Here is a 27,977-nt window from a genome sequence, read left to right as displayed (position 1 = left end):
AGTAAGGCCTTCGATAAAGTCCCGCACGGGAGACTGGTCAAGAAGGTAAGAGCCCATGGAATCCAGGGTGCCTTGGCACGTTGGATACAAAACTGGCTTAGTGGCAGAAGGCAGAGGGTGATGGTCGAAGGTTGTTTTTGTGACTGGAAGCCTGTGGCCAGTGGGGTACCACAGGGATCGGTGCTGGGTCCCTTGCTGTTTGTGGTCTACATTAATGACTTGGATATGAATGTAAAAGGTATGATCAGAAGTTCGCGGATGATACAAAAATTGGTAGGGTGGTAAATAGCGAGAAGGGTAGTCTCAGTCTGCAGGACGATATAGATGGGTTGGTCAGATGGGCGGAACAGTGGCAAATGGAATTTAACCCGGAAAAGTGCGAGGTGATGCACTTTGGGGGGACTAACAAGGCAAGGGAATACACAATGAATGGTAAGACCCTAGGCAAGACGGAGGGCCAGAGGGATCTGGGTGTGCAAGTACACAGATCCCTGAAGGCGGCGGAATAGGTGGATAAGGTGGTAAAAAAGGCATATGGGATACTTGCCTTCATTAGCCGAGGCATAGAATATAAGAGCAAGGAGGTTATGATGGAGCTGTATAAAACACTGGTTAGGCCACAGCTGGAATACTGTGTGCAGTTCTGGTCGCCACACTACAGGAAGGATGTGATAGCTTTGGAGAGGGTGCAGAGAAGATTCACCAGGATGCTACCAGGGCTGGAACGCTTCAGCTATGAAGAGAGACTGGGCAGATTGGGTTTGTTTTCCTTGGAGCAGAGGAGGCTGAGGGGGGACATGATTGAGGTGTACAAAATTATGAGGGGCATAGATAGGATGGATACTAAGGAGCTTTTTCCCTTAGTAGAAGGGTCAATAACTAGGGGGCATAGATTCAAGGTAAAGGGCGGGAGGTTTAGAGGAGATTTGAGAAAGAACTTTTTCACCCAGAGGGTGGTTGGAGTCTGGAACTCACTGCCTGAAAGGGTTGTGGAGGCTGGAACCCTCACAACATTCAAGAAGCATTTGGATGAGCACTTGAAATGCCATAGCATACAAGGCTACGGACCAAATGCTGGAATATGGGATTAGATTAGACAGGGCGTGATGGCCGGCGCGGACACGATGGGCCGAAGGGCCTCTATCCGTGCTGTATAACTCTATGACTCTATGACCACATCCACTGGTTCTCCCTTACCTATTTTACCAGTTACATCCTCAAAAAATTCCAGAAGATTAGTCAAGCACAATTTACCCTTTGTAAATCCATGTTGACTTTGTCCGATCCTGTCACTGCTTTCCAAGTGCTCTGCTATTACATCTTTTATAATGGACTCTAGCATTTTCCCCACTACCGATGTCAGGCTTACCGGTCTGTAATTCCCTGTTTTCTCTCTACCACTTTTTTTGAATAGTGGGGTAACATTAGCTACCCTCCAATCCATGGGTACTGTTCCAGATTCCATCGAATGTTGGAAGATGATCAGCAATGCATCTACTATTTCTAGGGCCACTTCCTTAAGTACCCTAGGATGTAGATTATCAGGCCCTGGGGATTTATCGGCCTTCAATCCCATCAATTTCCTCAACACCATTTCCCTACAAATACTGATTTCTTTCAGTTCCACCCTTTCATCAGACCCTATGTTCCCCGACATCTCTGGGAGGTTATTTGTGTCCTCCTTTGTGAAGACAGAACCAAAATATATATTTAATTGGTCTGCCATTTCTTTGTTCCCCATTATAAATTCCCCTGATTCTGACTGCAAGGGACCTATGCTTGACTTCACCAATCTTTTTCTCTTCACATATCTATAAAAGCTTTTACAGTCAGTTTTTATGTTCCCTGCAAGCTTACTCTCATATTCTATTTTCCCCTTCTTAATTAATCCCTTTGTCCTCCTTTGTTGAATCCTGAACTGCTCCCAATCCTCAGGATTACTGCTTTTTCTGGCCAATTTATATGTCCTCTCCTTGGATCTTATGCTATCCCTAATTTCCCTTGTTAGCCACGTTTGAGTCACCTTTTTTGTTTTATTTTTATGTCAAACTGGGATGAACAAATTCTGTAGTTCATCCATGCGGTCTTTGAATGTTTGCCATTGCCTATCCACCGTCAACCCTTTGAGTGACATTCCCCAATCAATCCTACCCAACGCGCGCCATAGACCATCGTAGTTTCCTTTATTTAAATTCAGGACCCTAGTCTCTGAGTCAACAACTTCATTCTCCATCTTAATGAAGAATTCGATCATATTATGATCGCTCCGACCCAAGGGGCCTCGTACAACAAGATTGTTAATTAATCCTTTCTCGTTACATAATACCCAGTCTAAGATGGCCTGATCTCTGGTTGGTTCCTCGACATATTGGTCCAGGGAACCATCCCGTAAACACTCCAGGAATTCCTCCTCCACAATATTGTTACTAATTTGGTTGGCCCAATCTATATGTAGATTAAAGTCACCCATGATGCCTGCTGTGCCCTTATTGCATGCTTCTCTAATTTCCCTTTTAATGCCATCCCCAACCTCCGCATTACTGTTTGGAGGTCTATATACCACTCCCACTAACGTTTTCTGCCCCTTGGTATTTCTCAGTTCTACCCATACAGATTCCACATCATAAGAGCTAATATCCTTCCTTACAATTGTGGTAATCCCTTCTTTAACCAGCAATGCTACCCCACCTTCCTTTCCTTTTTGCCTATCTTTCCTGAATATTGAATACTCCTGGATGTTGAGTTCCCAGCCTTGGCCACCCTGGAGCCATGTTTCCGTAATCCCAGTCAAATCATAATCGTTTACCTCTATTTGCACAGCTAATTCACCAACCTTATTACGAATGCTCCTCGCATTAAGACACAAAGCCTTCAGGCTTGTTTTTCTCTGCATACCCAATTGAAGCCTGCAGGAAGAAACAAAGGTAAGTAAACTTTTTCTAATACTTTCCACTTACCTCACATATTCACCTCTCCACACTTGCACCCATCACTTACCTTCACAGTGCACTTTTGCACCCCACCGACCTCCGCAGACCTCCTCGGTGACTCTGGCGGGTTTCAGATCCTTTGGGAAGCCCACACTTGTGTGGGCAAAGTGGGGATAATCCTCTTATCTTCCTGTTAACTACCTGTTAAGAGGCAGTTAAGTGGCTGTAATTCCTTCCCGCCTCCAAGGAGACGGGACCCGGCGTGGGACGGCTACCCACCTCCTGGCAAGATGGCACGGAGGCAGGTTTAGGGCGCGTTGGGCACCCGCCCCCAAATTCTGCCGTTTTCCCGGCAGTCCCACCTCCAAACCCGCCTCCCCAGGGCTAGCAAAATCCAGCCAAAGCGTCTGCAAAGGGATATAGATAGGTTAAGTGAGTGGGCAAAAAATTGGCAGGTGGAGTATAATGTTGGAAAATGTGAGGTTATCCACTTTGGTAGGGAAAAAAAAGCAAATTATTATTTAAATGGAGATTACATAATGCTGCGGTACAGAGAGATCTGGGGGTCCTCGTACATGAAACACAAAAAGTTAGCATGCAGGTACAGCAAGTAATTAGGAAGGCAAATGGAATGTTGGCCTTTATTGCAAGAGGGATGGAGTTTAAAAGTAGGGAAGTCTTGCTACAACTGTACAGGGCGCTGGTGAGACCACACCTGGAGTACTGCGTACAGTTTTGGTCTCCTTATTTAAGGAGGATATACTTGCATTGGAGACGGTTCAGAGAAGGTTCACTAGGTTAATTCCTGAGATGAAGGGGTTGTCTAATGAAGAAAGGTTGAGCAGGTTGGGCTTATACTCATTGGAGTTTAGAAGAATGACAGGTGAACTTATTGAAACATATAAGATTCTGAGGGGGATTGACAGGGTAGATGCAGGGAGGATGTTTCCCCTCATGGGGGAATCTAGAACTAGGGGGCATAATTTCAGGATAAGGGATCGCCCATTTAAAACGGAAATGAGGAATTTCTTCTCTCAGAGGGTCAGGAATCTGTGGAATTCTCTTCCCCAGAGAGCTGTGGAGACGGAGTCATTGAATATATTCAAGGCAGAGATAGACATATATTTGAGCTACAGGGGAGTCGAGGGTTACGGGGAGCGGGCGGGAAAGTGGCATTGAGGCCAAGATCAGATCAGCCATGATCCTATTGAATGGCGGGGCCGAATGGCCTACTCCTGCTCCTATTTCTTATGTTCTTATGGTGTGGTCAACCATGTCAAAGGCTGCAGGAAGGACAAGGAGGGATAGTTTACCACGGTCATAGTCACATAGGATGTAATTTGTACCAATATCATTAGGTTTAGAGTAGTTAAGGAAAAAGATGAGGAACAATCAACATAAGTTGCCTGACTTGCTGAGTTTTTCCAGCATTTTCTGTTGTTATTATAAGAAATACTCAACTAGAGGAAGGCTAATGTCAGTGAGTTGGTAATGGATCTGGCCCAGGTGGATTGGAAACAAAGATTATCAGGTATAACAGTAAATGAGCAATGTGAGGCCTTCAAGAAGGAGATAGTTTGAGTACAGACTAAACACATTCCCATGGGGGGGAAAGGAAGCGCATCCAAAGCTAGAGCTCCCTGGATGATTAAATTGAGATTAAAATGAAACAGAAAAAGGAGGCTTATAATAAATGTCAGTTTCATAATTCAGTAGAAAACCAAGCTGAATACAAAAAGTGCAGAGGAGAACTGGAAAAGGAAAGAGGGACAAAGAGAATGTATATGAGAATAGATTAGCACTTAACGTATAGTGAATCCAAAAGTCTTTTATAAACATAGAGGGCTAAAAATTGGATATAGACACGAAATGGGCAGTGTTAAGACCAAATGAGGTTCAACTGCTCCACATGAAAATGGTCTAGGTAGCACGCAAAATTCATGCTCACTCTTTATTAACATGATTATAGTCATGATTTCAGCACTGAAACTGATGCTCATTGGCTTAACGCTCAACAGGTGGACCAATATCAGGGCCAGTCTAATTCACAGTCATGTTTGCCACAGGCTTGTTCCACTACTTAAAGGGGAGTTACATTAATGCTGTGGCACCTCATTGTCAGGGTGGTTGGGTTTGCTGCTGCTGGAGCAGCAGCAAGAACAAGGAAGACTTAATTTAGAAATCATGATAGCAGATCCTCAACCGAGAGAGGGAGCCTGGAGGTTCTCGGATGAAGCTCTAGAAGCATTGGTATTTGCGGTGGCAGTCCTACACCCACAAACTGGCAGGAGGTCCTCGCCCTACACATCCCGAACCATGTGGCAGGAGATTGCGGACCATGCCACAGCCAGCACTGTGGTCCCCAGGACCCTCACCCAGTCCAGGAAAAAGTTTAATGACATCACACAGGTGGTCAAAGTGAGTGAGGGAAATGCCACATACCGCCATCTGCACCACAAGCCTCACACACTGCTCAATGCATCACTCACCTACCAACAATCTCTGCCTATCACCACTCACACCTCACAATCAGAGCATCACTTCATCTTCACAACCTTGCTGCAACATTCACACCCACATCTCACTTTGCACACACTGACAGCTATTCAACTATGTTAGGCACATCACACAAACACATTCCACTAAATTCACTCAACGCTTCTCTTTCTCAAGCTGGCACATTATCGGCATGAGCAGAGCATGGAGCCCAGGATTTCCAGCCTGGAAATGATGGTACACTCCCAGAGAGACCGTGTCAACCCAGATGTGATGGTGCGCATGATGGGTGATGTTACAGCTTCCTTTGCAGCACAGGCAGAAGTGACCCAACGTCTTAGTGCTGCAGCAGAAGCTCAGACTGCTCTCATGCAGACTCTGCTTGGTGCTATTGAAACTCATACTGCTCTCATGCAATCTCAGTGTGAGTCTCAGCTTGAAGCCATCCAAGCTCTGACTGCTGCCATCGTGGCTGGGTTTACCACCGTCGACTGGGGCTTGCAGGAGACCAGCAATCTGTGTTCCAACAGATTGCTAGGAATGCTGTGGCACCACTCCGGGGGAGTGGCAGTGGGTCAGTGGAGCAGGACCCTGCTCTCCTTTCTCAGGATGACTTGGCCATTGCCCTTGCTGCTGCCTGTCAGCCAGCCAGCCCAGACTGCTGCGCCCATGCCGAGGTGGACCTTCTAGGTCCAAAGCTGCTCGAGGTCGTCCTGCAAGGCCATCTGAAGTCTCCTGCACGGACACTCAGCAGCCTTCCACCAGCCATGCTGCAGCCACTGGGAAGCACTTCGTAGGAGCTCTAGGTTAGGAAAAGCAACATGAAAGACAGACACTAAGGGATTGAACAAGGGTGATTAGTTAATAGTATTAATGTAAATATGTGTGATTTGATTATTGATAAATTTATTCATTTTGTTTGGACTCTTTTGTGGTGTCTTATTTCAGCTTTGTGCCCAGGAGGACGCTGTGATATTCTGTGAGACAGGGATGGTATGATCGGGACGTGGTGAGCAACGGGGATCTGGGATTTCATTCATTCGAATCAGTCTGATGAGCTGTTCACGGACAGCCCGTCCAGATGGACAATTGGCTGTCTGCCTCCTCCTTCCCTCTTCTTCCTCCTCGTCCTTGTCCTCCTCTCCCTTGTCCTCCTTCTGAGGTGGTGCCACAATCCCTGGTGGCAAGGGTTGCGCCCTTATGATGGCTAAGTTGTGGAGCATGCAGCAGACCACCAGGAAATGGGACAACCACTCCGCCGAGTATTGGAGGGCTCCTCCCGAACGTTCAAGGCAGCGGAACCGTTACTTCATTAGCCGATGGTCTGCTCGATGATGTTCCTGGTGGAAGCATGGCTCTCATATAAGTACTGGGCACGAGTGTTGGGGTTGCGGAGGGGAGTCATGAGCCAGGTGCAGAGCGGATAGTCCCCGTCTCCGAACAGCCACCCTCGAGCTTGCTGTGGTGGCTGGAAGATTGCTGGCACACTGGACTGGTTCAGGATGAAGGCATCATGGCTGCGGCCAGGATAGCGGGCATTGACATTGAGGATTTGCTGGGTGTGATCGCACACTACCTGCACTTTAAGTAAGTAGAAGCTTTTACGGAAGATCTCAGGATTGTTATGCGGCGCCTGCAAAACCACGTGGGTGCAGTCGATGGTACCCTGCACCATGGGGAAGCTCGCTATCCTGGCAAAGCCACATGAGCACTCGTCCTGCTTCTCTCTGCTGAGAGAGAAGCCAACGTAGTCCCTTCTGGTGCAGAGAGCCTCAGTGACCTGCCAGATGCAGTGATGGATAGCGAACTGAGATGTTAGCAATGTCTCCGGCTGCAGACTGGAAGGATCCACTGACGAAAACAATTGAGGGTGACGGTGACCTTGACTGCCACTGGGAGAGCCATGGTCGCCCTACTCTGAGGCTGCAGGTCTGGTTGCAGGAGGGGGCAAAGTTCTGTTAAGCGTAGCCTTCTAAGCCTCCGCTCCCTCTGCCATAGATCCTGGTTCGACTGCCAGTACAGTCCCCATGACTGTGAGCAAGTGCTGTGAGCAGAAGCCTTTAAAAAATAATGAAGGAGTTCTGCACTTGCAGCAACACTCCCTGTTACCGTAGAACCTTGAAAGAAGTAAAGAAAGCTGTTGGAGTTGAAAGTAGCACAGAGCCACTCAAACTGCATAACCATGTCAGGTGCAACTGATTGCTGATGATCCCTTTAAATATCATTGCTGGAGCCTCCTTCCTGCTGTTGAACGCCTGCTCTCCCTGTTGTTGTTTAGCCACGCCGGTAAGTTGAACGGCGAGATCCAATGCTGCAGATCGGGCATCAAGTGAGCGTTGCGCACTCACTGACGTCATGATTTTGTTGATTTAAATCCCTCCAGCGAGCGCGTTTACTGGCAGCGCTACCGGCCCTTGCAAAATTGCGCATGTCGCAGGATCCGGCACCAGCTGGCGGAAGAGTGCAGCCGCCTTTTTTTGACATTTTGTGGCATTAACGGGTGGTGCAAACCACCTGAATTTTTAGCCCATTAATAGTATTAGGGACCAAAAATGGAGATCTTCTTGTGGAGACAGAGGGCGTGGCTGAGGTACAAAATGCATCTGTCGTCACTAGAGAAGAGGATGCTACTAATGTCACAGTAAAAGGAGGGGGTAGAGAAATTGTACAGGATAAAAATTGATAGAGGATTTACTTAAGGTTGGCAGCGCTCAAAGTAGAAAAGTCACTCAGCCCGGACGGAATGCATTCTCGGTTTCTGATGGAAGTAGCAGAGGCTCTGGCCACAATCTGTCAATTCTCCTTGAATACGAGAGTGGTGCCAGAGGACTGGAGGGTTGCAAATGTTACACCCCTGTTCAAAAAAGGGGAGAGGGATAAACTCAGTAACTACACGCCAGTCAGCCTAACATCGGTGGTGGAGAAACTTCTAGAGACCATAATCTGGGAGAAAATTAATTGCCACTTTTTTTTTATTCGTTTATGGGATGTGGGCGTCACTGGCAAGGCCAGCATTTATTGCCCATCCCTAATTGCTCTCGAGAAGGTGGTGGTGAGCCGTCTTCTTAAACCGCTGCAGTCCGTGTGGTGAAGGTACTCTCACAGTGCTGTTAGGGAGGGAGTTCCAGGATTTTGACGATGAAGGAACGGCGATATACTTCTAAGTCAGGATGGTGTGTGACTTGGAGGGGAAATTGGAGGTGGTGGTGTTCCCACGTGCCTGCTGTCCTTGTCCTTCTAGGTGGAAGAGGTCGCGGGTTTGGGAGATGCTGCTGAAGAAGCCTTGGCGAGTTGCTGCAGTGCATCTTGTAGATGGTACACACTGCAGCCACGGTACGCCGGTGGTTGTGGGAGTGAATGTTTAAGGTGGTGAATGGGGTGCCAATCAAGCGGGCTGCTTTGTCTTTGGAAAAACATGGGTTAATAAATGACAGCCAACATGGATTTGTTAAAGGCAAATCTTGTCTGACCATTTTGATTGAATTCTTTGATGAAGTAACGGAGAGGGCCGATGAAGGTAATTTGGTTGATGTTGTGTATGTGAACTTTCACAAGGCATTTGATAAAGTACCACACATTAGACTTGTTAGCAAAATTAAAGCCTCTGAAATTAAAAAGCCAGTGGATATGAAATTGGCTAAAAGATAGAAAGCAGAGAGTGGTAGTGAACGGTTGTTTTTACACTGCAGCGAGTATACAGTAGTGACGGAGACACATATTAATTATTTGATATATATTAATTACCTGGATTTGGATATAGGGGGAATAATTTCAAAGTTTGCAGATGACATTAAACTTAGACATGTCGTAAACAGTAAGGAGGACAGTAGCAGACTGCAAGAGGACACTGACTGGTGAAATGGGCAAATGGTATGTTGGCCTTCGTAGCAAGAGGGTTCGAGTACAGGAACAAGGATGTCTTGCTACAGTTGTACAGGGCCTTGGTGAGACCACACCTTGAGTATTGTGTGCAGTTTTGGTCGCCTTACCCGAGGAAGGATGTTCTTGCCATGGAAGGAGTGCAGCGAAGATTCACCAGGCTAATACCTGGGATGGCAGGAATGACATATGAGGAGAGATTGTGTCGATTGGGCTTATACTCACTGGAGTTTAGAAGATCGAGAGGGGATCTCATCGAAACCTATAAAATTCTGTCAGGCCTGGACAGACTAGATGCAGGAAGGATGTTTATGATGGCCGGGGAGTCCAGAACCAGGGGTCATAGTCTAAGGATAAGGGGTAAGCCATTTAGGACTGAAATGAGGAGGAATTTCTTCACCCAGAGAGTGGTGAACCTGTGGAATTCTCTGCCACAGAGGGCGGTGGAGGCCAGTTCATTAAATATATTCAAAAAAGAGTTGGATATATTTCTTAAGGCTAAAGGGATCAAGGGATATGGGGAGAAGGCAGGGACAGGGTACTGAATTTGGATGATCAGCCATGATCTCATTGAATGGCGGAGCAGGCTCGAAGGGCCGAATGGCCTACTCCTGCTCCTATCTTCTATGTTTCTAGAAGAAAGTTAGTGCAGAGAAGTGGAAGTGATACATTTTGGTAGGAAGAATGAAGAGAGGCATTATAAATAAATAGTGCAATTTTAAAGGGGGTGCAGGAACAGAGAGACACACAAATCTTTGAAGCTGATGATAAGGCTGTTAAAAAGCTATCTTGCCGGTGGGCAGAGGAAATGCTTCAAGGACACCCTCAAAGTCTCCTGACACCTGGGAATCCCTGGCCCAAGACCGCACAAAGTGGAGGAGAAGCATCCGGGAAGGCACCGAACTCCTCGAGTCTCTTCGCCGGGAGCAAGCAGAAGCCAAGCGCAGGCAGTGCAAAGAGCGCACGTCAACCCAAGCACCCCACCCACCCACCCCTTCAACCACCGTCTGCCCCACCTGTGACAGAGACTGTAGGACCCGCATTGGACTCGTCAGTCACATGAGAACTAATTTTTAATGTGGAAGCAAGTCATCCTCGGTTCCGAGATACTGCCTAAGAAGAAGAAGTTAAAAAGCATACTGGATCCTTGGCTTTATAAATAGAGTCATAGAGTACAAACGTATGGAAGTTATGCTAAACCTTTATAAAGCACTGGTTAGGCCACAGCCAAAGTATTGTCTCCAATTCAGGGCAGCGCACTTTAGGAAGGATGTCAAGGTCTTGGAGAGGGTGCAGGGGAAATTTACCAGAATGATACCAGAGATAAAGGACATCAGTTATGTGAAGAGACTCGAGAAGCTGGGATTGTTCTACTTAGAGCAGAGAAATTTAAGGAGAGATTTAATAGAGGTGTTCAAAATTAGGAGTGGTTTAGATAGAGTAAATAAGGAGAAACTGTTTCCACTAGCAGGAGGGTCGTTAATCAGAGGACACAGATGTAAGATAATTAGCAAAAGATCCAGGGGGGGGGAGATGAGAAATTTTGTTACGCAGTGAGTTGTTATGATCTGGAATGCACTGTCTGAAAGGGAGGTGGAAGCAGATTCAACTGTAACTTTCTAACGAAAATTGGACAAATACTTGAAAAGGGAAACAATTGCCGGACTATGTGGGGGAGTGGAACTAATTGGATAGCTCTTTCGAAGGGTCGGGCTGACTGGCCTCCTGTGCTGTAAGATTTATCGTTCTAACTATAGTTTTGATTCCTGGCATTATCCTGGTTGATTAACACTGCACACTCTCAATGGCTTTAATGTTCTTTCTATAAAAATACACACCGTGCTCCAACTGTGGCCTAACCGTTACCTTGTATAAATGTACTTCTTTGCTCTTGCACTCTGGCCCCCATTTATAAAATCCAGTACACCGCTGACTTTAATTGCTCATCAGGCTGTATTTCAGAATGAAATGCCTATTTAAAAAAAATATTTGTAATTGCTAAATTGGCTCCCAGTCCAGCAACGCCTTGATTTTTAAATTATCATCCTTGTGTTCAAATCCCTCCATGTCCTCGCACCACCCAATCTCTGTAGCCTCCTCCAGCTCTACAACTGTCCGAGATCTCTGCACTCCTCCGATTCCGGCCTCTTGCATATCCCTGATTTTCATCGCTCCACAATTGGTGGCTGTGCCTACAGTTGCCTAGGCCCTAAACTCTGGAATTCTCTCCATAAACCTCTCTGCCTCGCTACCTCTCACTCCTCTTTTAAGACGCTCCTTAAAACCTACCTCTTTGACCAAGCTTTTGGTCACCTGACCTAATATCTCCTTATATGGCTCGGCATCAAATTTTGTTTGATAACACTCCTGTGAAGCACTTTGGGACGTTTTACTATGTTAAAGACACTATATAAATACAAGTTATTGTTGCTGCCACAGTCACTGAATCACACAGCACAGAAGGAGGCCATTCGGCCCATTGTGCCTGTGCCGGCTCATTGAAAGAGCGATCCAATTAGTCCCAGTCCCCTACTCGTTCCCCATAGCCCTGTCAATTTCTCCTTTTCAGTCAGTCGGATGTTAGACATTCTGACTCCTGGGTCTTAAGGCGGGAATGTCTAAGCCTTTGTCTTGGCTGACCATGTAGGTTTGTAGTTTGTACCATAGAGCTTTGAGGTTCACATGTAAACTTCAAATCCATGTTCCAATTAATTTGTAGATATTTCAGCTTAGTGATACTGCCCTGTGATCATTAATTTTGAAAACCTCTGTTGTTAGATGACGAGGCGTGGGAGGAAGTTTGTGTGGAGCATAATCACCGACATGGACCAGTTGGGCTGAATGGCCTGTTTCGGTGCTGTAGACTCTATGTACTTTGATGTAGATACCCCCTTAACATGGGCCGAATGGTCTCCTTCTGTGCTGTAAGATTCTTTGAACCTTCTTTGTTCCGGACAAAAGGCACCAGTTTCTGGACCCTTTCCACAAAGCTCTTTCCTCTCGTTCCTGATATCAATCACTCTAATGAATCTTCATTGAACCCTTTCTATGGTTCTAATATCCTTTTTATAATAGGAGTCCAGAAACCCACACTGTGGCCCAACCAATTAAATTCAACATCACTTTTTTGCTTTCATATTCAGTGCCCTCTATATATCAAGCCTAGAATCCCATTCGCCTTGTCTATCTGCACCCCTAGGTCTCTCAGTTCCTTTAATCAGTTAGTGTCCCTCAGCTGTCTTATATTGATAAGATGACAGGGGAGAAAGCTCAACACTTATATTGCATTTAAGAGGCATTGTCCTCTTAATATAGCATTACACTTAAGCAGAACTACTCCCTTCCACAGAAACATAAAAATGCCTTATAAAGATTGACAATATGGGCAGCTGTTTATGCTGTGCCGAACATCCATTGTATAAAGTACAAATCAGATATTTAATTGATATTTTCCCCCCGTGTCTCGTCACATTGGGTCACTCTGTATTGTGCAGATGTTCTTTAATACAGGGTGGAATTGCCTTGATTCCCTTTGGGATTTAAGGGCTGCTGTTTTCTTATTTTTTAATAATCTTGAAGCAGCTAGAAGTAATCAGCTAAAGTACAGTGTTGGGAGCTGGATTGAGACAGGTTAAACCCATTCCATTGACAGCCCTGAGACAGATAGCCTTCACCTTCATCTATTTAGGCTGGAGTACAGGAGAGAGGCCACGATTAAACCACTGCTATTTAACTGCATTCAAATCCTCCTTCTTTCCCCACCCGAGAGAGAATTCCTCAGTTCTGTCTTTGTGGCGGTTCTTGTAATTTGAACACAGGTCCAGGAGGTGACCAGACCAGTGCTTCAACATTCTCCACTGAATTAAACAAGACCTCATGAATATGCATCATTATCACAACGGGTGGTCTCCCAAACAATGCGATACATTCTCTCTTCTCCGACCTCCCCCCACTCCCGCTCTCCCCCTCCACCACCAGAGCAGGGTCTGTAAGCATTTCTAAAAAGACAGGTTAACATGTCGGGTGTAGACCCTTCCTGAGAGCTGAAAACCAGTAAGCCTTTAAATGGGACTGAACAAAAGAGGGTGGGGGGAGTGGAGATTCTTCTTCTTAGGCAGTCCCTCGGAACCGAGGATGACTTGCTTCCACATTAAAAATGAGTTCTCAGGTGACTGATGAGTTCAATGCGGGATCTACAGTCTCTGTCACAGGTGGGGCAGACGGTGGTTGAAGGGGCGGGTGGGTGGGGTGCTTGGGTTGACGTGCGCTCCTTGCACTGCCTGCGCTTGGCTTCCGCTTGCTCCCGGCAAAGAGACTCGGTGTTCGGCGCCTTCCCGGATGCTTCTCCTCCACTTTGTGCGGTCTTGGGCCAGGGATTCCCAGGTGTCGGTGGGGATGTTGCACTTTTTCAAGGCGGCTTTGAGGGTGTCCTTGAAGCATTTCCTCTGCCCACCTGGGGCTCTCTTGCCGTGCCGGAGCTCCGAGTAGAACGCTTGTTTTGGGAGTCTCGTATCGGGCATGCGGACGATGTGACCCATCCATCGGAGCTGATCAAGCGTGGCCAAAGCTTTGATGCTGAGGATGTTGGCCTGAGCAAGAACACTGACATTGGTGCGCCTGTAGACCATGAGCTTGGTGCTGGGTTTGAGGCCCTGGTCTTCAAACACTCTCTTCCGCAGGCGACCGAAGGCTGTACTGGCACACTGAAGGCGTTGTAGGACTTCGTCATCGACATCTGCCCTTGTTGACAGTAGGCTCCCGAGGTGTGGAAAGTGGTCCACGTTGTCCAAGGCCTTGTCGTGGATTTTGATAATCGGGGGCAGTACTGTGTGGCGGGGGCAGGTTGGTAGAGGACCTTTGTCTTATGGATGTTTAGTGTAAGGCCTATGCTCTCGTACACTTCGGTGAAGGTGTTGACGATGGTTTGGAGTTCGACCTCCGAGTGTGCGCAGACGCAAGCGTTGTCTGCGTACTGTAATTCAACGACAGAAGATGGGATGACCTTGGATCTGGACTGGAGGCGACGGAGGTTGAACAGTTTCCCGTTTGTTCTGTAAATTAGCTCTGCTCCAGCAGGGAGCTTACTGAGGGTGAGATGGAGCATTGCAGCAAGGAAGATCGAGAAGAGCGTTGGTGCGATGACACAGCCTTGTTTGACCCCGGTCCGTACGTGAATTGGGTCTGTGGTGGAACCGCTGGTCAGGATCACGGCTTGCATGTTGTCGTGAAGCAGGCGGAGAATGATGATTTTGAGGGCAGCCGAATTTGAGGACACTCCATAATTCCTCACAGTTGACAGTGTCGAAGGCCTTTGTGAGGTCAAAGAAGGCCATGTACAGCGGTTGGTGCTGTTCCCTGGATTTCTCTTGTAATTGACGTGCAGTGAAGATCATGTCCATTGTGCCCCTTAGTGGGCGGAATCAGCATTGCGACTCTGGGAGGAGCTCTTCAGCCACTGGGAGAAGGTGATTGAGGAGGATTCTTGTAATGACTTTCCCTGTGGCAGACAGCAGGGAAACTCCTCTAATTACCGCAATCGAACTTGTCACCTTTCTTGAAGATGGTCACAATTACGGTGTCTCTGATATCACCTGGCATGCTCTCCTCCTTCCAGATAAGAGAAATTAGTTCATGTCCTTGATGAGTACCTCTCCGTTCTTGGTCCGCAGTGGGGTAGGACCTTGGGTGCTTGGGCCGTAGGTGGTCTTGACTGCGCTAAAGAAGCCATGCACGTCGTGGTTGTCAGCTAGCTGCTGGATCTCCTGCGCTTTCTCCACCCACCACCTGTTCTTTAGGTCGCGAGTTTTTTGTTGGACCTCAGCCTTCAGGCGTCTGTAGAGCTGCTTTCTTGCTTTCGATTTGTGTTGCTGTTTCCAGATCAGGAATGTCTTGCGCTTGCGGCTTATTAGCTCCTGGATCTCCTGGTCGTTCTCGTCGAACCAGTCTTGATGTTTCCTGGTCAAGTGACCGAGCGTCTCTTCACAGGTGCTGATTATGGAGGCCTTGAGTACAGACGAGGCGCTGTGGATACTCTGTGTCTCTGCATCACTGGGAGTCATCAGGTTGGTTGTGAGGCGCAGGCTGAATAGGGCTTTCTTAGTGGGGTCGTTGAGTGCTACAGCATTTATTTTCCTGCAGCATTGTTTCTGTTGCCACCACTGTTTTGGGGCTACACTGATGGAGAGTGGAGATAGAGAACCAATGACAGGATTTCAGCATTGCTGCTTTGGAACTGAATGACTTGTTCTCTCCTCCACAAGCCTCCCCCTCATCCATTTTGATCAGCTCCATTTCAGGGCTCGCCTATCGGTGCCGATGAAGAGTCCATGCCTCAATCATTAACCTGCCTTTTCTATTTTCAGATGCTCACAAACCTACTGGGTATTTCCAATATTTATTTCAGATTCCCACCATTGTAGTTTTTTTCCTACTTGTATATTCCCAGAGATATTTTCTGCTTTGGAATCTTGTAGTGAAAGGCGCTATATAAATGCAAGTCTTTATTTTTTTTTATCATCTTCGGCCCCCACCACAAACTCTACATATGAACAGGAGTAGGCCATTCAGCCCCTCGAGCCTGCTCTGCCATTCAATTAGATCACGGCTGATCTGTACCTGAGCTCCACTATTGATCTCAGTTTTGAAAGCTCCAATTGACCCCCAGCACCCACAGCCTTTTGGGGAGAGAATTCTACATATCTACTCCCCTTTGTGTGAAAATATGCTTCATGATTGCACTCCTGAACGGCCTAGCTCTAATTTTAAGATAATGTCCGCTCGTTCTGGATTCCCCACCAGAGGAAATAGCTTCTCTGTATCTACCCTATCAAATCCTTTATTACATTTTAAACATCTCGATCAGACCATCCCTCAATCTTCTATACTCAAGGGAACACCAGCCAAGTTTATGCAACCTGTCCTCATAATTTAACTGTCTAAGCCCTGGTATAATTCTAGTGAATCTGCACTGCACTCCTTCCAAGGCCAATATATCCTTCCGGAGGTGTGATGCCCAAAACTGAAGGCAATACTCTAGGTGGGGTCTGACCAAGGTTCGATACATCTGAAATCGAACGTCCTCCCCTTTGTATTCCAGTTCCCTTGAGTTAAAGAGCAACATTCCGTTAGCCATTACATTGGCTCACAGTTAAGCAACACCTCGATTTTAAAATTCTCATCCTTGTTTTCACTCCTTCCATGGCCTCGCTCCTCCTTATCTCCGTAACCTCCCCAACTCTACAACCGTCCAAGATATCTGTGCTCCTCCAATTCTGGCCTCTTGAGCATCCCCGATTTTAATCGCTCCACCATCGATGGCTGTGCTTCATCCTTGTTTTCAAATATCTCCAGTAATCAGGAGCAGGAACCCTGGCTAATTTCCCCCTCTACCCCTAACCTAGGACCTGGAGGTTAACTGTAGCAATACCATCCTTCCTCCAGCTAAGCACAGCTCTTTCAGCATGGACCTGGGACCTTCCCGCTGTGTGTTCCTAAGTACCACAGCTAGCAGGGAGCCCCGTGCATGAATTTCCTAATTAAAAAGGCAGAAACTAAATAGGAAATAAACAATGGAAACAAGTTACAGTTTCGGGTATTTCTATACCCATTGGGTTTAGCCTCAATACCAGGTGTGTCCAAGCTTTTGTCTTCATGGGCTACATGCTGTGTACTACAGAACCTTGGGGAGGGGCAATGTATAAAAGCTCAATTGTCTCTTCTCATCCATTTATTTGGTGATATCTCAAGCTGCTAATGCCAACACATCTTGGTGTTCTGATTTAGGGTTGATCCACCACTGAGACAATAGTGCTAAGAATAGCCCTCTCCAAGCCTCCAGGGCCTCAAATTTAAACAGCGCATTCCAGAAAAAGAGACATGACAAACTGGACTGAGTTGCCTGGAATTCAAGGGCTGGATTGCCAAAGTTCAGGGGAAGCTGGGGGGTGCAGCATAGACACCTCTGCTCTAATCATCCCTCCAATCAGGTATCCACCCCACCACAGTACCGAAACGGCTCTTATCAAAGTCACAAATGACATCCTATGTGACTGTGACCGGTAAACTTTCCCTCCTCGTCCTGTCTGCAGCCTTTGGTATGGTTGACCACACCATCCTCATCCAATGCTTCTCCTCCGTCATCCAGCTGCGTGGGACTGCACTTGCCTGGCTCCATTCTTATCTACAAAAAACACCCTCAGTAAGCTCCCCACTGGAATGGAGCTAATTTACAGAACAAACGGGAAACTGTTCAACCTCTGTCGCCTCCAGTCCAGATTCAAGGTCGTGCCATCCTCTGTCGTCGAATTACAGTACGCAGACGACGCTTGCGCCTGCGCTCACTCGGAGGTCGAACTCCAAACCATCGTCAACACCTTCACCGAAGCATACGAGAGCATGAGCCTTACACTAAACATCCGTAAGACAAAGGTCCTCTACCAACCTGCCCCCGCCACACAGTACTGCCCCCCGATTATCAAAATCCACGACAAAACCTTGGACAACGTGGACCACTTTCCATACCTTGGGAGTCTACTGTCAACAAGGGCAGACGTCGACGACGACAAAGTCCAACACCGCCTTCAGTGTGCCAGTGCAGCCTTCGGTCGCCTGAGGAAGAGTGTGTTTGAAGACCAGGACCTCAAACCCGGTACTAAGCTCATGGTCTACAGGGCAGCAGTGATACCCGCCCTGCTGTATGCCTCAGAGACATGGACCATGTACAGCAGGCACCTGAAGGCACTGGAGAGGTACCACCAACGCTGCCTCTGCAAGATCCTGCAAATCTATTGGCAGGATAGGCGCACCAACATCAGTGTTCTTGCTCAGGCCAACATCCCCAGCATCGAAGCTTTGACCACGCTCAGTCAGCTCCGATGGATGGGTCACATCGACCGCATGCCCGATACGAGACTCCCAAAACAAGCGCTCTATTCGGAGCTCCGGCACGGCAAGAGAGCCCCAGGTGGGCAGAGGAAATGCTTCAAGGACACCCTGAAAGCCTCCTTGAAAAAGTATAACATCCCCATCGACACCTGGGAATCCCTGGCCCAAGACCGCACAAAGTGGAGGAGAAGCATCCGGGAAGGCACCGAACACTTCGAGTCTCTTTGCCGGGAACAAGCGGAAGCCAAGCGCAGGCAGTGCAAGGAGCGCACGTCAACCCAAGCACCCCACCCACCCGCCCCTTCAACCACCGTCTGCCCCACCTGTGACAGACTGTAGGTCCCGCATTGGACTCATCAGTCACCTGTGAGCTAATTTTTAATGTGGAAGCAAGTCATCCTCGGTTCCGAGGGACTGCCTAAGAAGAAAAAGACGACTGCACTCGCCTGGCTCCATTCTTATCCACAAAAAGAAAATACTGCAGATGCTGGAAATCTGAAATAAAAACAGAAAATGCTGGAGAAACTCAGCAGGTCAGGCAGCATCTGTGAAGAGAAAAACAGAGTTAACGTTTCAGGTCAATGACCTTTTGTCAGAACTGGAAAAAAGCAGGAAATGGAACAGATTTTTAAGCCAGTGAAGAGGCTGGGAAAGTGGGCAGGGGATGAAAGAACAAAAGGGAAGGCCTGTGATAGGATGGAAGGCGGAAGAGGTTAAGAGACATTAAGAGATATTCAAGGCAGAAGGAGATGGTAATGGGACAGGTTAAGAAACAAAGGATGGCTCGAGATGAAGTGTAAATTGCGCTGGCAGAATGGAAGAGAACTGCCATTCTTATCTATCCAATCATACCCAGAGAATTACCTGCAATGGCTTCTCTTCCTGCTCCTGCATCGTTATACCTCTGGTGTTCCCCCAAGTATCTATCCTTGGCCCCCTCCTCTTTCTCATCGACAACATGCTGCCCCTCGGCGACATCATCCAAAAGCACAACGTCAGGTTCCACATGTATGCTGACGACACCAAACTCTGCCTCACCACCACCCCGCCACTGTCTGTAAATTGTCAGACTGCTTATCTGACATCCAGTGCTGGATGAGCAGAAATTTCCTCCAACTAAATATTGGGAAGACCGAAGCCATTGTCTTCAGGCCCCGCCACAATCTCCGTTCCCTATTCACCGACTCCATCCCCTCTCCCTGGCAACTGTCTGAGGCTGAACCGGACTTTTCACAACCTTGGTGTCGAATTTGACCCAGAGATGAGCTTCCGACCACATATGCGTGGCGTAACGAAGACCGCCTATTTCCACCTCTGTAACATCACCCGACTCCGCCCCTGCCTCACCTGATCTGCTGAAACCCTACTCCAAAGCTCTCCTGCCGGCCTCCCATCTTCCACCCTCCATAAACTTCAGCTCATCTAAAACTCTGCTGCCCGTATCCTAACTCGCACCAAGTCGCTGACCTACTTTGGCTCCCAGTTAAGCAACACGTCGATTTTAAAATTCTCATTCTTGTTTTCAAATCCCTCCATGGCCTCATCCCTATCTCTGTAACCTCCTCCAGCCCTACAACCCTCTGAGATATCTGTACTCCTCCAATTCTGCCCATCTTGAGCATCCCTGATTTTAATCGCTCCACCATTGATGGCCGTGCCTTCAGCTGCCTAGGCCCAAAGCTCTGAAATTCCCTCCCTAAACCTCTCCACCTCTCTTTCCTCCTTTAAGACGCTCCTTAAAATCTACCTCTTTGACCAAGCTTTTGGTCACCTGTCCTAATATCCCCTTATGTGGCTCGGTGTAAAATTTTGTTTGATAATGCTCCTGTGGTGTGCCATGGGATGTTTTACTACATTTAAGGCGCTATATAAATACAAGTTGTTGTTGTAAATAATGCAGTAGGTTTCTGCAAACAAGTTTAGCAAGATCACTATTAATAGTTTATTCAGAGAACACCACAATCTTTTTGAATTTTCTCCAGTTCTAAATATTCAGCATTAAACACTTAAAGGAACTTCCAAAAGACATATGATCAAAAATATGAGTGTTTTAAAAGTTGAAAGTTGTTAAAAAGAGTACTTTTGAATTGATGTAGAAATTCCACATCCTTTTATACAACTGGGTTTTCTTTAAAGACTTTACCTTCTAGTTTATACTTCTGCTCATCTTTCTTTCTATCTCCCACTGAACTCCCCAGCTGAGACACTTCTTGGGCAGGTTTGTGTTCCTGGCAGCAATGCAAGGTGAATCTGCTGCTTTCAGGTGTGCATGTTGTAATGGGGAAGTCATTCTCCTGCTGAGGGCCTGGCTGAGAGTAAACACTCATGCAGGGGGAAAAGTGAGATATGAATCTTCCCCTAAACGTTATATGGGACAGCGCTATGCAGTAATAGCATACACTGTACCCCATTTCACCACCACATACACATGTTCTCTCTCCACCTCCTTCCTCTGCTGAAGACACTGATTCAGGTATAGTTCCATGTGTGCTGGCAGCACCCATTATATTATCCTGGTGGCCATTACTCATGCCTGATCACCAGGACCGAGTGCTGTTGTGACATTCGACTGTGGAGAGCATCACAGCTACTCAGCCAACGTCCCTCCCCCGCATACTTTATGAGGATGGGTCAATGCCTACTGCTCAGGAGTGGGAACCCTTTTTGATTACTCCCTTCCCTAGCCCAGGAGTGCCAAGGCCAATTGCTGCTGCCCTGGCTGAAATCAGCTAAATGACAAGACATGAGAATCAAAGAGACAAAATATTTTTTCTATGAGTTTTAAGTTAACTTTTTATTAATACAAACTGATGTCATCTGGTGCTACTAGCCTGACTTACTCTAAAGTAATATTCAGGTTTAATGCAGATGCAAAAGCTGGTGTGGAGCTCAAATCCTGTCTGCAAACCTTACAATTTGGATCACACTTTTCTGTTAATAGTTACATAGAATGTGCAGCACAGAAACAGGCCATTCGGCCCAACTGGTCCGTGCCGGTGTTTATGCTCCACGAGCCTCCTCCTACCACTCTTCATTAAGCCTTAGCAGCATATCTTTCTATTCCTTTCTCCCTTGTTTATTTAGCTTCCCCCTTAAATGCATCTATGCTATTCGTCTCAAGTACTACTTGTGGTAGTAAGTTCCACATTCTTCTGAATAACTCTTGGGATATGGGCATCGCTGGCTAGGCCAGCATTTATTGCCCTTGAGGTGGTGATGGGCCTTCTTCTTGAACAACTGCAGAGTGCGTGAAGGGACTCACACAATGCTGTTAGGTAGTGAAATCCAGGATTTTGACCTAGTGATGCTGCAGGTTCTCGCCACTAGACAGCTCTACGATGCAAGATCCTGAAGTCTCTCTCCCTACTCAGCCACCATCTCATATTAATAAAATATATTCAACAACTTACCATAGGCAACACTATGCAGTATTTTATACCCCTCAGAGGTTAAATTAAAGAAGCGTGCAATAAGGGCACAGCAGTCATCATGGGTGACTTTAATCTACATATAGATTGGGCTAACCAAATTGGTAACAATACCGTGGAGGAGGAATTCCTGGAGTGTTTACGGGATGGTTTCCTGGACCAATATGTCAAGGAACCAACCAGAGATCAGGCCATCTTAGACTGGGTATTATGTAACGAGAAAGGATTAATTAGCAATCTTGTTGTACGAGGCCCCTTGGGTTGGAGCGATCATAATATGATCGAATTCTTCATTAAGATGGAGAATGAAGTAGTTGACTCAGAAACAAGGGTCCTCAATTTAAATAAAGGAAACTATGATGGTCTGAGGAGCGAGTTGGGTAGGATTGATTGGGGAATGGCACTCAAAGGGGTGACGGTGGATAGGCAATGGCAAACATTCAAAGACCGAATGGATGAACTACAGAAGTTGTTCATCCCAGTTTGGCACAAAAATAAAACAAAAAAGGTGACTCAACCTTGGGTAACAAGGGAAATTAGGGATAGCATAAGGTCCAAGGAGAGGACATACAAATTGGCCAGAAAAAGCAATAATCCTGAGGATTGGGAGCAGTTCAGGATTCAACAAAGGAGGACAAAGGGATTAATTAAGAAAGGGAAAATAGAATATGAGTGTAAGCTTGCAGGGAACATAAAAACTGACTGTAAAAGCTTTTATAGATATGTGAAGAGAAAAAGATTGGTGAAGTCAAGCGTAGGTCCCTTGCAGTCAGAATCGGGGGAATTTATAATGGGGAACAAAGAAATGGCAGACCAACTAAATACATATTTTGGTTCTGTCTTCACAAAGGAGGACACAAATAACCTCCCAGAAATACCGGGGAACATAGGGTCTGATGAAAGGGTGGAACTGAAAGAAATCAGTATTTGTAGGGAAATGGTGTTAGGAAAATTGATGGGACTGAAGGCCGATAAATCCCCAGGGCCTGATAATCTACATCCCAGGGTACTTAAGGAAGTGGCCCTAGAAATAGTAGATGCATTGCTGGTCATCTTCCAGAACTCGATAGACTCTGGAACAGTACCCATGGATTGGAGGGTAGCTAATGTTACCTCACTGTTCAAAAAAGGTGGTAGAGAAAAAGCGGGGAATTATAGACCGGTAAGCCTGACATCGGTAGTGGGGAAAATGCTAGAGTCCATTATAAAAGATGTAATAGCAGAGCACTTGGAAAGCAGTGACAGGATCGGACAAAGTCAACATGGATTTACAAAAGGTAAATCATGCTTGACTAATCTACTGGAATTTTTTGAGGATGTAACTGGTAAAATAGATAAGGGAGAACCAGTGGATGTGGTGTATTTGGACTTTCAGAAGGCTTTCAATAAGGTCCCGCATAAGAGATTAGCGTGCAAAATTAAGGCACATGGGATTGGGGGCAAGGTATTGACTTGGATAGAGAACTGGTTGGCGGACAGAAAGCAAAGAGTTGGAATAAACGGGTCGTTTTCCGAGTGGCAGGCAGTGACTAGTGGGGTACCGCAAGGATCGATCCTAGGACCCCAGCTGTTCACAATATATATGAATATATAGTAGGGTGGTAGGTCCATGGAATATGCTGCCCCAAAAAGCTGCAGAAGCTACATCATTACATAAATTTAAAACAGAAATAGACAGTTTCCTAGAAGTAAAGGGAATTAAGGGTTACGGGGAGCGGGCAGGAATTTGGACATGAGACTAGGTTCGGATCGGTCAAGCGGAGCGGGCTAAGTGGCCGTGTAGCCTGATCCTGCTCCTATTTCGTGTGTCTAATTCTGTTAGATTCAGGAGATGGTTCTATGATAGTGGATTGGCGGTTAGGATCAGATCAGCCATGATCTTATTGAATGGCGGAGCAGGCTCGAGGGGCCGATTGGCCTACTCCTGCTCCTATTTCTTATGTTCTTATGAATGATCTGGACGAGGGAATTGGATGTAATATCTCCAAATTTGCAGACGACACAAAGCTGGGTGGGAGGAGGATGTCATGAAACTCCAGTACGATTTGGACAGGTTAGGTGATTGGGCAGAAACATGGCAAATGCACTATAATGTGGATAAATGAGGTTATCCACTTTGGTGGCAAAAACAGGAAGGCACATTATTATTTGAATGGCAATGGATTGGGAGAAGGGGAAGTGCAAAGAGACCTGGTGTTCTTGTGCACCAGTCGCTGAAGGTAAGCATGCAGGTGCAGCAGGCAGTTAAGGCAAATGGTATGTTGGCCTTCGTAGCAAGAGGGTTCGAGTACAGGAAAAGGATGTCTTGCTACAGTTGTACAGGGCCTTGGTGAGACCGCACCTTGAGTATTGTGTGCCGTTTTGGTCGCCTTATCTGAGGAAGGACGTTCTTGCCATGGAAGGAGTGCAGCGAAGATTCACCAGGCTGATACCTGGGATGGCAGGAATGACGTATGAGGAGAGATTGTGTTGATTGGGCTTATACTCACTGGAGTTTAGAAGATTGAGAGGGGATCTCATCGAAACCTATAAAATTCTGTCAGGCCTGGACAGACTAGATGCTGGAAGGATGTTCCCGATGGTCGGGGAGTCCAGAACCAGGGGTCATAGTCTAAGGATAAGGAGGGGTAGGACATTTCGGACTGAAATGAGGAGGAATTTCTTCACCCAGAGAGTGGTGAACCTGTGGAATTCTCTGCCACAGAGGGCGGTGGAGGCCAGTTCATTAAATATATTCAAGAAAGAGTTGGATATATTTCTTACGGCTAAAGGGATCAAGGGATATGGGGAGAAGGCAGGGACAGGGTACTGAATTTCAATGATATTGATTGAATATAGGAGCAGGAGCAGGCTCGAAGGGCCGAATGGCCTGCTCCTATCTTCTATGTTTCTATTAACCCACTTTGACCAGACAGCGCACCTTGGGCTTCACAAAGTACAGATGAGAAAGGCTATGTATCCCATCTAACTCATCCTTCCACAGAAATCTACAATTCTCCCACGCAATATACAACTGCCTCTGATTCCAGCATTTTCCCCGCTAACTTACCCAGACCACCTTTCCAAGTCATCAGCCCTGAACTTGCCGTTACCAGTTCCTACCCATGTCTCCTTGTCTGAAAATCTTGGTTAAACTGAAATTCATTCTTTCTTCATTGCTCATTTTTGACTTGCATTTCTATAGCGCCTTTCACGACCTCAGGACATCCCAAAGCACTTTACAGCCAATTAAGTACTTTTGAAGTGTAGTTACTGTTGTAATGTAGGAAATTACATCTGGGACCATTGTCTGCACCCTCTCCAGAGTATGTCTACCCTTTTTGTAACATGGTGACCAAAACTAAACACCAGTGCATTATAAAATCTGAGCACAATCTCGACTGTTCTGTTTATACAGCCTAAAATGCCATTTGTTTTGCCCATTGTTTAGATCATGAAAGGGACGGGTCTAATTGTTTATTCCAGGTCCCGTTCAAAGTCTCCTTGTGCCAAATCTGTTCCAATTATACATCACAGTTAAAAAAAAACTAAATGTTCAATACTTTACATTTAACAGTATTACATTTAATTTGTCTAATTGCTAAATTATGCTATAAATCTTTAAACTGCATCCTCTGTCCCTACTGCTGTCCCCGTTTCTGTATTAGCTTTCAACAAGACTGGCTGAACACAACTGGCTTTAGCATTCAGGTTAAGAGAGCAGAGGATTAAAACTGGGGCCCCCAAGGTTGGTTCAGATAGAGCCTTCACTCACTAAAGCATTAGAGGAGCTACCTACCACCAGGTCTAAAACAAAAAGACATTTACTGCCAGATTCATCTGTTAAAAGGCATGAGTGACCCAAGTCACTTTATAAGGCAACTGATAACAAACTTTATATATATCCTGATGCAACATTACCCAATCATGTACCGTACAAGGAATAAATCAATGTTCCTTCTCTTTCTGTTACACATCACAGAATTAACCACTTGGCAAATGTTTTCACCCAAAAGTCCTGCTCCCTCCTACCCCCCAGGATTTGTACACTGGGTGTTGGGATACACTGCAGTAACACTCCTACTTCAATTCAAACAGCTCAACTTTACAATCCAATTCTTGTCTTTTAATAACTTTTAATTGTTATTTCAAAGCAATATCCTCTGATCTCCACCACCCGCCTCATGTCCCACCTAATTTTGTATATTAATACAAGATCTATACAGAAATGGGGGAAGCAGTGGGCACAGGTAAAAAGACCTATAACACCAATGGGGGAGCAGTGGGCACAGGTAAAAAGACCTATAACACCAATGGGGGAGCAGTGGGCACAGGTAGAAAGACCTATAACACCAATGGGGGAGCAGTGGGCACAGGTAGAAAGACCTATAACACCAATGGGGGAGCAGTGGGCACAGGTAAAAAGACCTATAACACCAATGGGGGAAGCAGTGCGCACAGGTAAAAAGACCTATAACACCAATGGGGGAGCAGTGGGCACAGGTAGAAAGACCTATAACACCAATGGGGGAGCAGTGGGCACAGGTAAAAAGACCTATAACACCAATGGGGGAAGCAGTGCGCACAGGTAAAAAGACCTATAACACCAATGGGGGAGCAGTGGGCACAGGTAGAAAGACCTATAACACCAATGGGGGAAGCAGTGCGCACAGGTAAAAAGACCTATAACACCAATGGGGGAAGCAGTGGGCACAGGTAGAAAGACCTATAACACCAATGGGGGAGCAGTGGGCACAGGTAGAAAGACCTATAACACCAATGGGGGAGCAGTGGGCACAGGTAGAAAGACCTATAACACCAATGGGGGAGCAGTGGGCACAGGTAAAAAGACCTATAACACCAATGGGGGAGCAGTGGGCACAGGTAAAAAGACCTATAACACCAATGGGGGAGCAGTGGGCACAGGTAGAAAGACCTATAACACCAATGGGGGAGCAGTGGGCACAGGTAAAAAGACCTATAACACCAATGGGGGAGCAGTGGGCACAGGTAAAAAGACCTATAACACCAATGGGGGAGCAGTGCGCACAGGTAAAAAGACCTATAACACCAATGGGGGAGCAGTGGGCACAGGTAAAAAGACCTATAACACCAATGGGGGAGCAGTGGGCACAGGTAAAAAGACCTATAACACCAATGGGGGAGCAGTGGGCACAGGTAAAAAGACCTATAACACCAATGGGGGAGCAGTGGGCACAGGTAGAAAGACCTATAACACCAATGGGGGAGCAGTGGGCACAGGTAAAAAGACCTATAACACCAATGGGGGAGCAGTGGGCACAGGTAGAAAGACCTATAACACCAATGGGGGAGCAGTGGGCACAGGTAAAAAGACCTATAACACCAATGGGGGAGCAGTGGGCACAGGTAAAAAGACCTATAACACCAATGGGGGAGCAGTGGGCACAGGTAGAAAGACCTATAACACCAATGGGGGAGCAGTGGGCACAGGTAGAAAGACCTATAACACCAATGGGGGAGCAGTGGGCACAGGTAAAAAGACCTATAACACCAATGGGGGAGCAGTGCGCACAGGTAAAAAGACCTATAACACCAATGGGGGAGCAGTGGGCACAGGTAGAAAGACCTATAACACCAATGGGGGAGCAGTGCGCACAGGTAGAAAACTATACCAGTAATTGGTGGGTGGGGGGCGGGGGGAAAACAGGGAGCACAAATAGAGATCTATACCAGTAATGGGCACATATGCAGAGATCTATAGCAGAAATGGGGGAATCGGGGGATAGGTACAAATAGATTGCAGGATCACTGTAGCCCTAATTTAGAGGAACTCACTTTCATACAATGCTAAGTTCTGAAATGGACTCTGATGATCTCTACACCAGAGCAGTTAGGCCTGAATATTCAGCATTTTAAATTGTACCAATGTGATTAAGTTTAGTCAGTCCATCTCCATTCCTTTTGGTTGCCCAATGCATACAGTACAATTTAAACTAAAAATGTTACACGTAGGAAGAATGAATTTGATTTATACAGCGCTTTCACGAACTCAGGGTGTCCTAAAGCTCTTTACATTGAATGAATTGCTTTTGTTGTAATGTAGGAAATGCAGCAGCCAATTTGCACACAGCAATGTCCCACAAACAGCAGTGAGATAAATGATAAATCTGTTGGTTGAGGGATAAATATTGGCCAGGACACCGGGGAAAACTCCTCTGCTCTTCTTCGAAATAGTGCCATGGGATCTTTTACATCCACCTGAGGGAGAAGACGGGGCCTCGGTTTAACGTCTCATCCAAAAGACAGCGGGGGGAGAAGAACAGACTAAAAAACAAGTCATAATATGTTGTGACTAAGGACAGTGCTGCTGCTATATCCAGCTATCAGCTTTATACAAGTT

General features: G+C 46.5%; 2 protein-coding genes across 2 annotated transcripts in view; one reads left to right on the top strand and one right to left on the bottom strand.

Moving 5' to 3' along the window:
• glo1 (glyoxalase 1) overlaps positions 1-2,998 on the bottom strand; it is a 30,859-nt gene extending 27,861 nt beyond the window's left edge. The window contains exon 1 of the mRNA XM_085998038.1: positions 2,834-2,998. Coding sequence (XP_085854164.1) covers positions 2,834-2,893 — 60 coding nt within the window. The 5' untranslated portion in view covers positions 2,894-2,998. The remainder of the gene's footprint in view (positions 1-2,833) is intronic.
• Positions 1-27,977, top strand: part of polr1c (RNA polymerase I and III subunit C) — a 151,715-nt gene that overhangs the window by 85,126 nt on the left and 38,612 nt on the right. The gene's annotated exons all lie outside the window — the stretch shown is intronic.

Source organism: Somniosus microcephalus, chromosome 9 (assembly GCF_052327205.1).
Source record: "Somniosus microcephalus isolate GS21.2 chromosome 9, FLI_Smic_1.0, whole genome shotgun sequence".
Classification (NCBI taxonomy): domain Eukaryota; kingdom Metazoa; phylum Chordata; class Chondrichthyes; order Squaliformes; family Somniosidae; genus Somniosus; species Somniosus microcephalus.
The sequence above is the reverse complement of the archived record's forward strand: the minus strand, read 5'-3'. Positions and strand labels throughout refer to the sequence as shown.